This window comes from Durio zibethinus, chromosome 11 (genome assembly GCF_047325235.1).
Source record: "Durio zibethinus cultivar Kanyao isolate XHJ-2024 chromosome 11, ASM4732523v1, whole genome shotgun sequence".
Lineage (NCBI taxonomy): Eukaryota > Viridiplantae > Streptophyta > Magnoliopsida > Malvales > Malvaceae > Durio > Durio zibethinus.
In genome coordinates this window covers 25072660-25085014 of record NC_143172.1, presented here as the reverse complement: position 1 = coordinate 25085014, position 12355 = coordinate 25072660, and the positions used below count along the sequence as shown (strand labels likewise).

Below are 12355 nucleotides of genomic sequence, written 5' to 3'. Positions count from 1 at the left end.
GAGAGAGGAGCAATGCCTCTTGTGCTTCTTGTTTCTCTTTCTCTTTCTGTCTCTTTCCTGACAGAATCACATGCCATGCAGACAGCTGCAGACCCACTCACATACTCATCCCACATGGATGATGAATCATGGTTGTATGCGATAACAGCCTACAAACATCACATCTGACCCACAAATGCCCTCCAAACACTTACTCTTCCCTCCTCTCGCAGTCACACACACAAGAATATATTCTTTTTCTTTTTGATTGTGTTATGAGATTAACACAAGGCATTTCTCATTGCCAGTGACATCTCATTAAGGTATCTTTGATGTATATATTCAATAGAGGTAATTTTTTGGTTTCTTGGTAAGTTTTCTTTTTCTTTTTTGTAGTTTTGTTTGGTTGTTGAGAAAAAGTTTGAGCTTTGGTGTATTTAATGGCAAAGCCAATAAAAGGATCTTAATGTTAATAAAAGAAAATTTGTGGGGTTTGAGTTTTGATTGCAAAAAAGCCAATTTTGATATTGTGAGATGCCAAAGTTTATGGTTTTGAGCTGTATGTAAAAACTGGGTTTCAAAAGTGATTTATGAGGAGTTTTAAAAATGCAGAAGGAAGCTATCTGAAATTTTGATGAATTCTGTTTTCATATGTGCAGTGTTTGCAGTTAATGTGGGAAGTGCTTTTGTCTTTTTAAGGGTTTTGGATAAAAGCACAATCTGTGGTTTGGAATTTGGATTTTTTTAAGGAAAATGTTAGAAGAGGTTAAAAGAGAAAGAAAAAACTAGAGAGTTCAAAGTTTTTTTGTTGGTTCCTCAATTGTATTTCGGTTTCTGAGTTATCTAATAGAACTGGTTCTCAATTGGGTCCTTGAAGAGTTGCTCAGGCATCTGATATCTCATACAGCACATAAACTGGTTGAAATAGCACCATTGAATATCCTTTCAATCCAATTTTATGGTGAAAGAGGAAATGATGGTTGCAATTTCATTGTTTGGAGAAAGGATGATGAAGCTATAGGAAGCAGGACGAGCATTAGGTTCTGTTAGTTGAGAAGAAGATGGCTGCAAAGCTTCTACATTCATTGGCAGATGACAATCCAGATTTGCAGAAGCAAATTGGATGCATGACTGGGATTTTTCAAATCTTTGATCGTCAACATATGCTTACCACTAAGCGCCTGAGCCAAAGGAAGCTTCCTGCAGGTAGTTCTCTTTGGGATATTGCTTAATCTATAATTTTTCCTCTAAAAGTAATTGTTTTTGCTGAAGTCTAATATGTACTCATAAGAGATTGATGCAATACTCATATAAGGCTTAAATTGTGTCAAGGCCCTTTTTTATTTCAATTGTATAATTCATTGCCAGCATTGGCCATATCCAACAGCATTAATATCTATTGACATCTATATTTTTATGTTTCTGTCTAATTTTAATGTGAGGTTCTGTGTTTTAATGGAAAAATTATGTATATGTTGATGATAAATGTATATTTAAGTAACACTATTATAGAGCGGTCCATGCTCCAACTAATTGTCTTGATTTCAACTGCTTGCTCTCTGTACATTGATGAATGGAGGTGGCATTCTTCGAACTTTTGAACTTATGCTGTTGTCTGAAATTCTTATTGAAGAGTTATACGTAGATGTAGATCATAAACAACGTGTTCTAATAATAATGTTGACCCCTTATTTTTGTAGTTGCTAATTTCTTCATAGTTTTCTCAAAGCTGTGTTTCTATTTAAAGCACGATCTCATTTTTTTTCTTGTCCTTATTTGGTATTTTGTGAGCTCACATTAAAAAACAATGACAGTGCAGTCTAGAGGACCATCTAATCCTTTCACAACATTACAGGTAATTCCCACTTGAACAATGGAATCCTGGAAGGAGATTCAAAAAATGCGTACCATCGACACACAACAACAGTAAGTCCCCAGCAATTTTCTGTGTTTTCTCTTCCCCTCCCCTCCCCCATCCTACCTCCTTTTTAGTGTCATGCAAGAATAGATGGTTTGTGGTCTTTCTAACATATAACTTGCTCTCAATATTATATCATGATTCTATCCTGATGCCAGGGCTGTGACTGTGTTCAGAAGAAACTTTCCAAAATCTGATTGTGCATAGTTTCTGGCCCTAGATGGATGCCAAGTACACAATTTGCCTCTATAATTGTAGAAAGTTAACAAGGCGATGCCATGTTTTTGTGGAAATCTGTCCTTACAGTCTTTTTATTTCCAGGAAATGAATATAAACAGAAGCGTGAATGAGAAACAAAGAATCTCCACAGAATCTTCAAGAGCCTCTTTTTCATCATCATGCTCATCTTCCTTGTCATCACTGGATTGTAACAAAACAGCTCCACAAGAGGCCTCTTCCTTTGACAGAATCCTTTTTCCTGAAACTCGCTTTAGGGACCCAGTGATGAACCAACCAAGTACTTCTCCACGTTTAGGGTCACAATGCCTTGACATCCGAGATGTGGTCAAGGACTCAATGTATAGAGAAGCCAGAGGACTACTGGATAAAACAACAACCGGGGAGGAAGTATCGGGCAGTACTGTGAAGCATAGAGATTCACCAAGACCATTTCAGCTTCCTAAATCAGTGAATGGGTCTTATGGTGTTGGGATCAACAGAAAGAAAAATGTGCATGCTGATCTGAAGGAGTCTCTTAGAGTTCTTGCAGAACTCCGGGAAACACCTTGGTATTACAACAATGAAGCTAGAGAATTTCGAAGATCATCACATGAAGCAAATGGCTTATGGAATTCAATTTCAAGGGATGCCCCACGATTTTCCTATGATGGAAGAGAGATTAATCGTTTATCTTTTGAATCACGAGACACCTTCAAATCAACATCAAAGGTAAAAGAGCTGCCAAGACTTTCTTTGGATAGTAGAGAAAGGTCAATGAGGGGTGCAAATTACCTTACTAAAAGTTTTCATAGCAGTTGCAACTTGAACAGCAGAGTTACTAATCCACCGCAATCACCAGGAGCCCAGAAGCGCCCTCCTAATGTTGTAGCCAAGCTGATGGGCTTGGAACCATTGCCAGATTCTTCCTCAGTTGGTGATGCTCAGTTGGGTGTGGTTAAAACCTGCTCTGTTGAAGATAAAAATCCTTTTTCACAGTCACTAAGAGCAAATGATCTGAACTGGCAAACCAGAGCTTCTAACTCTACAAGAAGCTCAGTGAAAGACCCAACATCACCACGGTGGAAAAATCCTGATTTGGTCATGAAACCTATTTCCAGTTCAAGGTTCCCAATTGAACCAGCACCATGGAGACATGTGGATGGAAGTCAAGGTTCTCAGAGACAACCTCTCAAACATGTAAAAGTTCCAGCCGAGACTCCATATTCTTTCCCTTCAGTTTATAGTGAGATTGAGAACAGACTGAAAGATCTAGAGTTTAAACAATCTGGAAAGGATCTCAGAGCTCTTAAACAGATAATAGAAGCAATGCAAGCAAAGGGACTCCTTGAGACCAGGAAAGAAGAACAAACTGCTAGCTTGGTGACTCAAAGAGACTATGAACCAAATTGTACAAGCCCCAGTCAGAATCTGAGAGGCCAGCGAAGTCCACAGAACACTCGCATCACCAGTTCGCCTACAAGGGGTTTAGATTCTATTAGAACATATGAATCTCCAATTGTTATCATGAAACCAGCAAAACTTGTTGAGAAAGTTGGTATTCATGCTTCAACAGTAATTCCAATAGATGACTTTTCTAGTATCCCCAAGATTCAGATTGGGGTATCTGTAGATAATAAACAAGGTTCAATAAATAGTCGAGCAGCTAGAGATCATACTTCCAGAAATGGTCGTAGTGATTCTGCTGCCAGCTCTACTGATAAGAGAGTTAGTAGCAGGAATATTAGGGCTATACAGTCTTCAACAAAACCTCCAAAAGAAAGCACCATGAATTCAGTAAAGAATTCAGGATCTGTGAGCCCAAGACTGCAGCAGAAAAAGCTTGAATTGGACAGGCGATCTCGTCCACCTACTCCATCTGATCCAAGCAAACCCAGAAGGCGATCCAACCAGCATTCGTCAGAGTCAGGTTCCTCTGGTGGTAAACATAGACAAAAATCTCAGAACATGCAGCAATGTGATGACCAACTGAGTCAGATAAGTACTGAATCATGGACTTCAAGTCACCAAGGAGATGACATTTCTGTGCAATCAGACAGCAATATTATCTTGGAGTCCAAGTTAGATGTGGAAGTCACCTGTCATGAACGAACTATGGAGATTAATGATAGTCAAAGCCCATCCATGAAGGCTGTGAAGTACTCAATTTCTGGCATAATGCAGAAAGTAGGTTATATTAATCTTCAGTCTTCACCATTCATCCATTTGTTCTTTTTGCTTACCTTACATTAACTTACCTGTCATGTTTTGTTTTGTTAGAAATCAACATCAAGACTGGTTGAAGATGGATCGGAGGCAGAACTTGCTGTGGTTGCTCCAGAACATCCGAGTCCAGTTTCTATTCTTGACACCTCAATTTATAGAGATGATGCACCATCTCCAGTAAAGCAGATATTGAACACCCCTGAAGGTAATAATTCAACAACCAGATAACAACCACAAAGTACAATAAGAAAATGCACAAGGCAAAATGAAGAAGAAAGGAAATTGTATTACCATTAGTTTTCGTTGTGTTTGCCACCATTACTATTGTTGTAATGGAGTAATTCCAAGTGCTTTTTGAGAATTCATACCCTTACTGAACACATTCTCCCAAAAAAGAGAATAATTTTGATGGAATAAAAATGAGCTAATAGAAAGAGAAGTTACTCATCAGCAGCATGAATATTTTTTCCAATATTATTGGAGGCAAGGTTTTGCGCCTTTAGGTTGTATTAGAGAGATTGCAGTTGTATTGGGATGCATAAAGTGCAGGCCATCAATTTAATTCAATTTGCTATGAGTCTTAGACTGGCTTTAAGCCAAAACTTGCCTCTACCAAACTTTAAGCATAGCTCTATTAGTAAATGGAGATTAGATTAACAAATGAACAAATAATTGTTGTCTTCTTGTCATTTTCTTATACTTAAAGATGCAAAGGGATCTATGAACTAAAAATCTCACTTGAACGTTCATTGTGTCAGGTTATAGTGCTGAAGGTTTCAATGATGATCACAATGAAGAGCAATGGATCCCTGCAGATAAGTGTTTGTCTAGCAACGTGGGGTCAGGTCTTACCTCAGAGATTAATCGCAAGAAACTACAGAACATTGAGCATTTGGTCCAAAAACTTAGAAGACTGAACTCCAATCATGATGAAGCCAGTACAGATTACATTGCATCACTTTGTGAGAATACAAATCCTGATCACAGATACATTTCTGAGATATTATTAGCCTCTGGCCTTCTACTGAGAGATGTTGGTTCTGGCCTGACAACATTTCAGCTCCATCCATCAGGCCATCCTATTAACCCAGAGCTGTTCTTTGTTTTGGAGCAAACCAAAGCAAGCTCTTTGTTATCAAAAGAAGAGAGTAACGCTGGAAAGGTTTCCCATTCAAAGCCAGACCATGAGAAATTCCACCGGAAGCTTATATTTGATTCTGTTAATGAGATTCTTGTCAGAAAGTTGGCTCTAGTTGTGGCGTCTCCAGAGCCATGGATTTATTCTGGCAAGCTGGCAAAGAAGACCCTCAGCGCACAAAAGCTTCTAAAAGAATTATGTTTGGAGATAGAGCAGCTTCAAGCCAAGAAATCAAAGTCCAACCTGGAGGAAGAGGAGGATGGTCTGAAAAGCATCTTGTGGGAAGATGTAATGTGTCGATCGGAGAGTTGGACAGATTTCAACTGTGAGATTTCCGGGATGGTGCTGGATGTTGAACGCTTGGTCTTTAAGGATTTAGTTGATGAGATTGTGATTGGTGAAGGGGGTGGTTTACGGGCCAAGCAAACTAGGCGACGGCAGCTGTTTTCCAAGTAAACTGTTTGCAAAATGTCGTCTAATTCTTCTTCATTCACCTTTGTTCTTCCTCTGTTTTGATTTAAATTTTTTGTTTTTGCATGAAAGCATAATAATTCATGGATAAGAATCAAGAACTGTATTCCTGTTTTATGTCATGAAAAATGTTACCTTCTCAGATTATGACACCATACGTATTTGTAAGAACAAGTATATGAGACCCTTTGTATATGAGCTCATATTTTACGCTAATCTTATTCCTGGTGATCAGCTTATAGCCTATGTTTTGTTCTTTGTCTTGTAAGCAAATCAAGTGACCAAGTTCAGCTTAAACTTGAAATTTAACTCATTAGTTCATACAATAATTTCGAAAATGTGATATCCAATAAATTTTAAATTAAAATTTCAGCATATACAATTAGATCTAATAATTCGTTTATTTGTGTCGTATAAAATATTAACAAATAATATATTCATATCGTATTTTATATAAAAATTATATATTAAAACTTACGTTAACATGAAAATATAAAATATATTTTTTTATTTTATTAAAACTATTTATGGGTTTTGTTAAAATTTTAAATCATATTATCTTTATATCTTTTATTTATATAATTTTCATATTATATCATCATATTATATTTTAAATTATCAAATCTACTTACAATCTCTTCTTCTACCTAGATCTTAACCCCTTTAGTTTGTAAGAGAAAAAAAAAAAACAAGAATAGAAGAGGAGAGGGCGTATATCAACACAGCTTTATCATTTATCAAGCGGAAGTCGTGAATTTTACACTTCTCCCTCCAAGTTCATTTCCACCCACAAAATTAGTAAAATATTTACTCACATCTAAAATCCCTTTGCTCTTTTCTTCATAAATTATGGTATTTGTGGACTGAATATGCTGTGTGCACGATTTGGATTATAAAAACAAGGTTATTATTACTACTATTTTGAGAAAAAAAAAAAAAGAGGTTATTAATTATTGTTATTAATTTCAATAGACTAGCGATATGTATATATATAACTTTCTTTTGTACAAAAAGAGTGTAGCAAGATAAGAACATAAGATCTGTAACTGTTGACAAATATTAAATGGGGGCTGGAAATAAGAACACAAGAAAAGTTAATCTATAAATATTTAGAATAAAAGAACAATTACACCACAAATCGCCTCCGTAGCATAGTGGTAGTGCGTTCGCTTCGTAAGCGAAAGGTCGCGAGTTCGATCCTCGCCGGGGGCTTTCTGCCATTTTAACCTAGTGTTTCTAGGTATTGGGCCTTGGATTGGGACAGGATAACGTAAACATTCGTGGAATTGTAGAACCAGCCCGGACCTTTTGGGCCACATCCTTACGCTTATAGCACTAAAAAAATATTCCGAATTTTTTTTCAATGCCAATAAAGATGTTAATTTTACCCATATCCAATAGAAAATTTAATTTTTTATTTAAATAAAAATAAATGTGTATATTACATTATGAGTATGAGGATAAAAATAGATATAATTTTAAATTTTTATTAGGTATGGGAATGAGGATGTATAATATAGCATCCATCATAGCCATATCCAATATATATTTTTATATATTTAATATATAAATTTTTTATTAAATAAAATAAATTATTATTTCAAATTAATTAAAATTAATATATTTTATTAAAATATATATATATTAATATATATTTATAAAAAAAAATATATAAATATGCAAGATAAAAAAAATACTAAAAAAATTTTAGTTTTTAATTTTTTTTAAAGTTATAGGTATGGATAATACCCATACTCATTAAATACTCATAAAGATGAATATGATGATAAATTTAAAATTTCTGTTAAGTATAAGTATAGGAATAGAGATGGAAAATGCTTTACCCTATCCATACCCTACCTATTAACATCCCTAATGCCAAAAAAAAAAAATTGCTTATTTTAACTTTTATTCAATGGACTTTTCTCAATTTAGTTTCTTAAATAATGCAAAAATGGATTATTTTCCATAAAACTAAAAGGTAAAATGAGTGAATCCATTAATTTATGTAATATTTTTAAGAATTGAGATTCAACAATTTCAAATTTTAAAATCTATAATTTTTTTATCCTTAAATTATCGTGTCTTTTATTTTTAAAAAATAAGTAAAATGGGATTTTTTTCTATGTGTCAACAAATTTTAAGTAATTTCTTATGTAGGTAAATTTCTCATTAAATGTCAATATGTATATAAAATATTTGTGTTTCTTCTAAAAAAAAGGGTTTAATTAATTTTACCAAAAAAATATTTTTTTAACAAATATTTGCATTTCTTTTCTATTGTATTTATAATTCTTTCTCCAAAAAACTTTACCAAATTGTTATTATAAAATTTATAAGGATAGTTAATTAGTCAATCAATATGATCAATTAAATTTTTTATTTTGTAATTACATAATAATGTCTTCACTCGGTATAATACGTTCATTAATTCATCTAATTGCTTAGTTGGCATAATTCATATAATTTATAACTTCAAGATCATGAGAAATTAGATGTTGCTCACATACAATAAGTAAAAAACTTAACACTTCTGTTGGATTATGGGGTCCAGCGGTCTCTCTTAAGCACTCGGTATGTCGATTCATTTGGGTGAGGTATCCCATGGTGGATGAAATTCTAGTGTATAGCAACTCAACCTGTCGAAGCCCAATGGGTGAGGTATCCCATAAAAGCTTTGCGAAGCCCTTTATGTCCACTTGTGGTTAGTACGGGGCTCTGCGCTATCAAAAATGAATAAAGAAATAAAGTTGCACATTCACTATCAGCTATAGCTTTTGGTATAGTGGTAAGCACTTGATCCTGAAAATTGGTATCAGAGTGAGGTTGCAAGTTCGAGTCCCCCAAGTGCCGTTGGGGAAGAGATTGTTGGATTATGGGGTCTAGCGGTCTCCCTTAGGGTCTTCATTATCAGCTATAGATTTTGGTGTAGTGGTAATCGCTTGATCCTGAAAACAAGATTGTTGGCTTTGAATTGATCAAGAGGAGTTTTGATTTGACAAAACAAAAATTTGCCTAACTTGAATCGGGTAAGGCAATTTCGGCACGAAATCGAGCCTTCTCCAACATGAACCAATTGATCCCCTAAGACAAGGGATCGATCCCCTGAAGGCTAAAAACTCTCAATGGCTATTGTTTGTCTGAAATTTTTGCAAGTTTGAAGCATTAAATGCTATCCAATGGCTCTCAACTACTTCCTACCTATAAATCAAGCATTCCACTGCAGACCAAGGGTAACAAAAGCCAAGAAAACGTATTGCCATTCACCTATCAATTTGCTTAAGCATTCAAAGTTGTTTCAAGTCTAAAAAGTACAAAATTTATATCAGTTTCTCTCTATTTTCTTGTCTATACTATTGTGTACTTCAAATTAACAAACACCAAACCTTTGTGAGGTTTTTAGAGTTTGCAAAACACTTCAAAATTTTTATATTATGAGTTTGTAAGCTTAAGGGGGAGGATAACCCTTAAGAGTGTGTAGTGTTGAGTTTGTAAAGTTTTAAGAAGCTTGATTGTAATCTTTAACACATATAGTGGATTAAACTCCTTGACAAGAGAGGTTAAGAGAAAAGACGTAGGTGCCTAAGGAAGGATCAAACATTTATAAATCGCGGTGTTATATTTTCTATCCCTATCTCTTATTTATTTTTAATTATTGTGTTTAATTGTTTAGCAAAATTTATGCTTATTGAATATTATTTTTGAAAACTTCATTAAAAACCAATTCACCTCTCATCTTGATTTATTTCAAATTTTTTAGCTAATAATTGGTATCAGAGCTAGTACTCTTTTTTGTAGGTTTAACAGTCCAAGAGTGATCCTGAAAATGGCTCAAAAAATATGATAATCAATGTGAAAAAACCATCATCAAGCTATAACAACTATACTGGCCAACAAGAGGTGTGTCTCATGGTAAATGAAACAGTTGTAATATCTCTTGAAAGTGAAGAGCATTCAATTGTTAGACCTCATTTTTTTGCTGCTAACAACTACTCCTATTGAAATATTAGAACGAGGTTGTTCATTCAAACTAATGATTATGAAGTCTTGAGGGTTATTGTAAATGGTCATCAAATTTCAATGAAAGTGGTGGATAGTAGGGAAGTGATCAAGCTAGAGAGTGAATGAGATATCAATGACATGAAGATGACTCAACTCAATGTCAAAATAATGCATTCACTCTTTTGTGCATTGGGGTCAAGTGAGTACAATAGAGTTTTTTTGTGTCAAAATACAAAAAAAATTTAGGATAAGCTAGCTGTTACTCATGAAGGTACCAATCAAGTGAAAAAGATGAAAATTAGCATGTTCACTCATGATTATGAGCTATTCAAGATGAAACCATATGAAATCATTAGTAAGATGTCAAACCGCTTCACCGACATCATTAATGGTTTAAAGGCTCTTGGAAAGACTTACTCAAATGTGAAAATGATGAAGAAAATTCTCAATAGTCTACCAAAGAGTTGGAAAGCTAAAGTGATAGCCATTGAAGAATCCAAAGACTCTCACACACTCTCTTTGGATGAACTAATGGGCTCTCTCTTCACTTATGAAATGAAAATCAAAATAGGATAATAACTAATTAAAAAATGTGGCATTGTTCTTAAATATACCTTTCAAGAAGATGAAAAAAATTTTAGACAAGAGGAAGATGATGAAGATGAAGAGATGGCCATGTTTGCAAAAAAATTTAAGAAGTTCATGAGGATGAACAACTTCTCCAGCAGAAGAAGACCACAACAGGAGATAACTAAAGGAAAAGTAGCCAATCTATATCTCATGGCTCTTGATGAGTCCAAGGTAACCTCTAATTTATGTGATTTAAATTCATACATATTTGATGAACTACAAGATACCTATGATGAGTTAGTTATAGAATTTGAGAATATGAGCATGAAATATAGGAAAATGGCCTCTAAATTGAAACTAAAAAATAAATCATTGACTAAAGCAAAAGAAGACTTAGAAAATGAAGTTGAGCTCTTGAAGTTCAATGTCAATGACTTGACTAAAAAAAATAAAAATTTGTATAATTTATTTTTTAGATTTTATATGGGACATCAAAAGCTCAATGACATGCTTAAAACATAAAGAGCTTTCTTTGACAAAGATGGACTAGATTATAATGGTGGTAACAAAGAAACTCATTTAAAGAATTTTCTTGTTAAGCCAAATGATTCATCCAGCATATGTGCACATTGTCATAAATTGGATCATTCAACACAATATTGTTCCTTGAAGAAAATTACTTATAGAGGTAAGCTCATTAGGAGAGTGTGAATTTCAAAAAGAGTTAGCACATCTCAAGATGATATTACTAAAATGAAGTAGATTCCAAAATACGTAAAATTTAGACCCAAGAAAATTTGGGTACCCAAAATAAAAATTTAATTGTGTTTTAATAAGTGGATGAGTATTGCTATAAAGTCAATTCAAGGAAGAACAATCCATGGTACATTGATAGTGGATGCTCAAAACACATGACCGGGGATAAAACTCTTTTTAAGGACTTGAAAGCTAAAAGTGAAGGAGATATTACATTTGGTGACAACTCTAAAGACCAAATTGAAGAGATTGGCTCAATTGGTAACAATTCTTCTACTACTATTGAAAATGTTTTACTTATGAAAGGATTCAAGCATAACTTACTTAGCATTAGTCAATTGTGTGATAAAAGATTTAGGGTTGTGTTTGAATCAATGTATTGTCAAGCAATTGATATCAAAACCAACAAACTTATTTTTGTTGGACATCGTCAAGAAAATATTTATGTAGTGCATCTAGATGACCTATCCTCTAAAAATGTTTGTTTTATGGCTCAAAAAGAAAATGAGAGTTGGATTTGGCATAGAAAGCTTGGACATGCAAGTATGCATGTAATTTCAAAACTTTTTCAAAATGATTTGGTTGTTGGTTTACCAAAGTTGAAATATGAGATTGATAAGGTTTGTGATGCATGTGCTCAAGAAAAACATAGAAAAATTTCTTTCAAACCTAAAAATTGCATTTCAACTACTAAACCTCTTCAACTACTTCATATTGATCTTTTTGGTCCTACTAGAATAATGAGTCTTGGTGAAAAACAATATGGGTTTGTTATTGTTGATGATTTTACTATATTCATATGGGTTCTCTTTTTGCATTCAAAGAATAAGGCTTTGGAAAAATTCATCACTTTTAGCAAACAAATATAAAATGAAAAAGGTTATTCAATTACTAGTATTAGAAGTGATCACGGAAAGGAGTTTGAAAATCTTGGCTTTATAATATATTTTGTAGTGAAAATGGTATTAGCCATAATTTTTCTGCTCCTAGAACTTCTCAACAAAATGGGATAGTAGAAAGGAGAAATAGAACCTTAGAAGAAATGGCTAGAACCATGCTTTGTGAAAATAATTTACCTA

The 12355-nt window shown here is 34.0% G+C and overlaps 1 protein-coding gene and 1 non-coding gene across 9 annotated transcripts; both read left to right on the top strand.

Annotated features, from left to right (window-relative positions):
- Window positions 1-256: 256 nt before the first annotated feature.
- Window positions 257-6164, top strand: LOC111291012 (protein LONGIFOLIA 2-like). 8 transcript variants are annotated; one of them, XM_089768443.1, is made up of 6 exons: window positions 257-302; window positions 857-1185; window positions 1835-1905; window positions 2219-4300; window positions 4394-4544; window positions 5098-6164. In XM_089768443.1, exons 2-6 carry the CDS (start codon window positions 1041-1043, stop codon window positions 5931-5933), a joined length of 3285 nt encoding a protein of 1094 aa, XP_089624569.1. In that variant the 5' UTR covers window positions 257-302; window positions 857-1040; the 3' UTR covers window positions 5934-6164. The 8 variants fall into 8 exon arrangements, with proteins under 8 accessions (XP_089624569.1, XP_089624566.1, XP_089624568.1 ...); XM_089768440.1 differs by having other exon boundaries at window positions 639-1185; XM_089768442.1 differs by having other exon boundaries at window positions 257-330.
- A 924-nt stretch (window positions 6165-7088) lies between these two features.
- TRNAT-CGU (transfer RNA threonine (anticodon CGU)) lies at window positions 7089-7160 on the top strand. The gene has a single exon. It is a non-coding gene; the product is annotated as a tRNA-Thr (tRNA).
- The last annotated feature ends 5195 nt before the right edge of the window (window positions 7161-12355 follow it).

Excerpts from the sequence above, each read along its gene's own strand:
- LOC111291012 (XM_089768443.1), top strand. The coding sequence starts at position 1,041 with ATGGCTGCAAAGCTTCTACATTCATTGGCAGATGACAATCCAGATTTG. Across the intron at positions 1,906-2,218 it reads ACCATCGACACACAACAACA|GAAATGAATATAAACAGAAG; the intron begins GTAAGTCCCCAG and ends TTTTATTTCCAG. Across the intron at positions 4,545-5,097 it reads GATATTGAACACCCCTGAAG|GTTATAGTGCTGAAGGTTTC; the intron begins GTAATAATTCAA and ends TCATTGTGTCAG.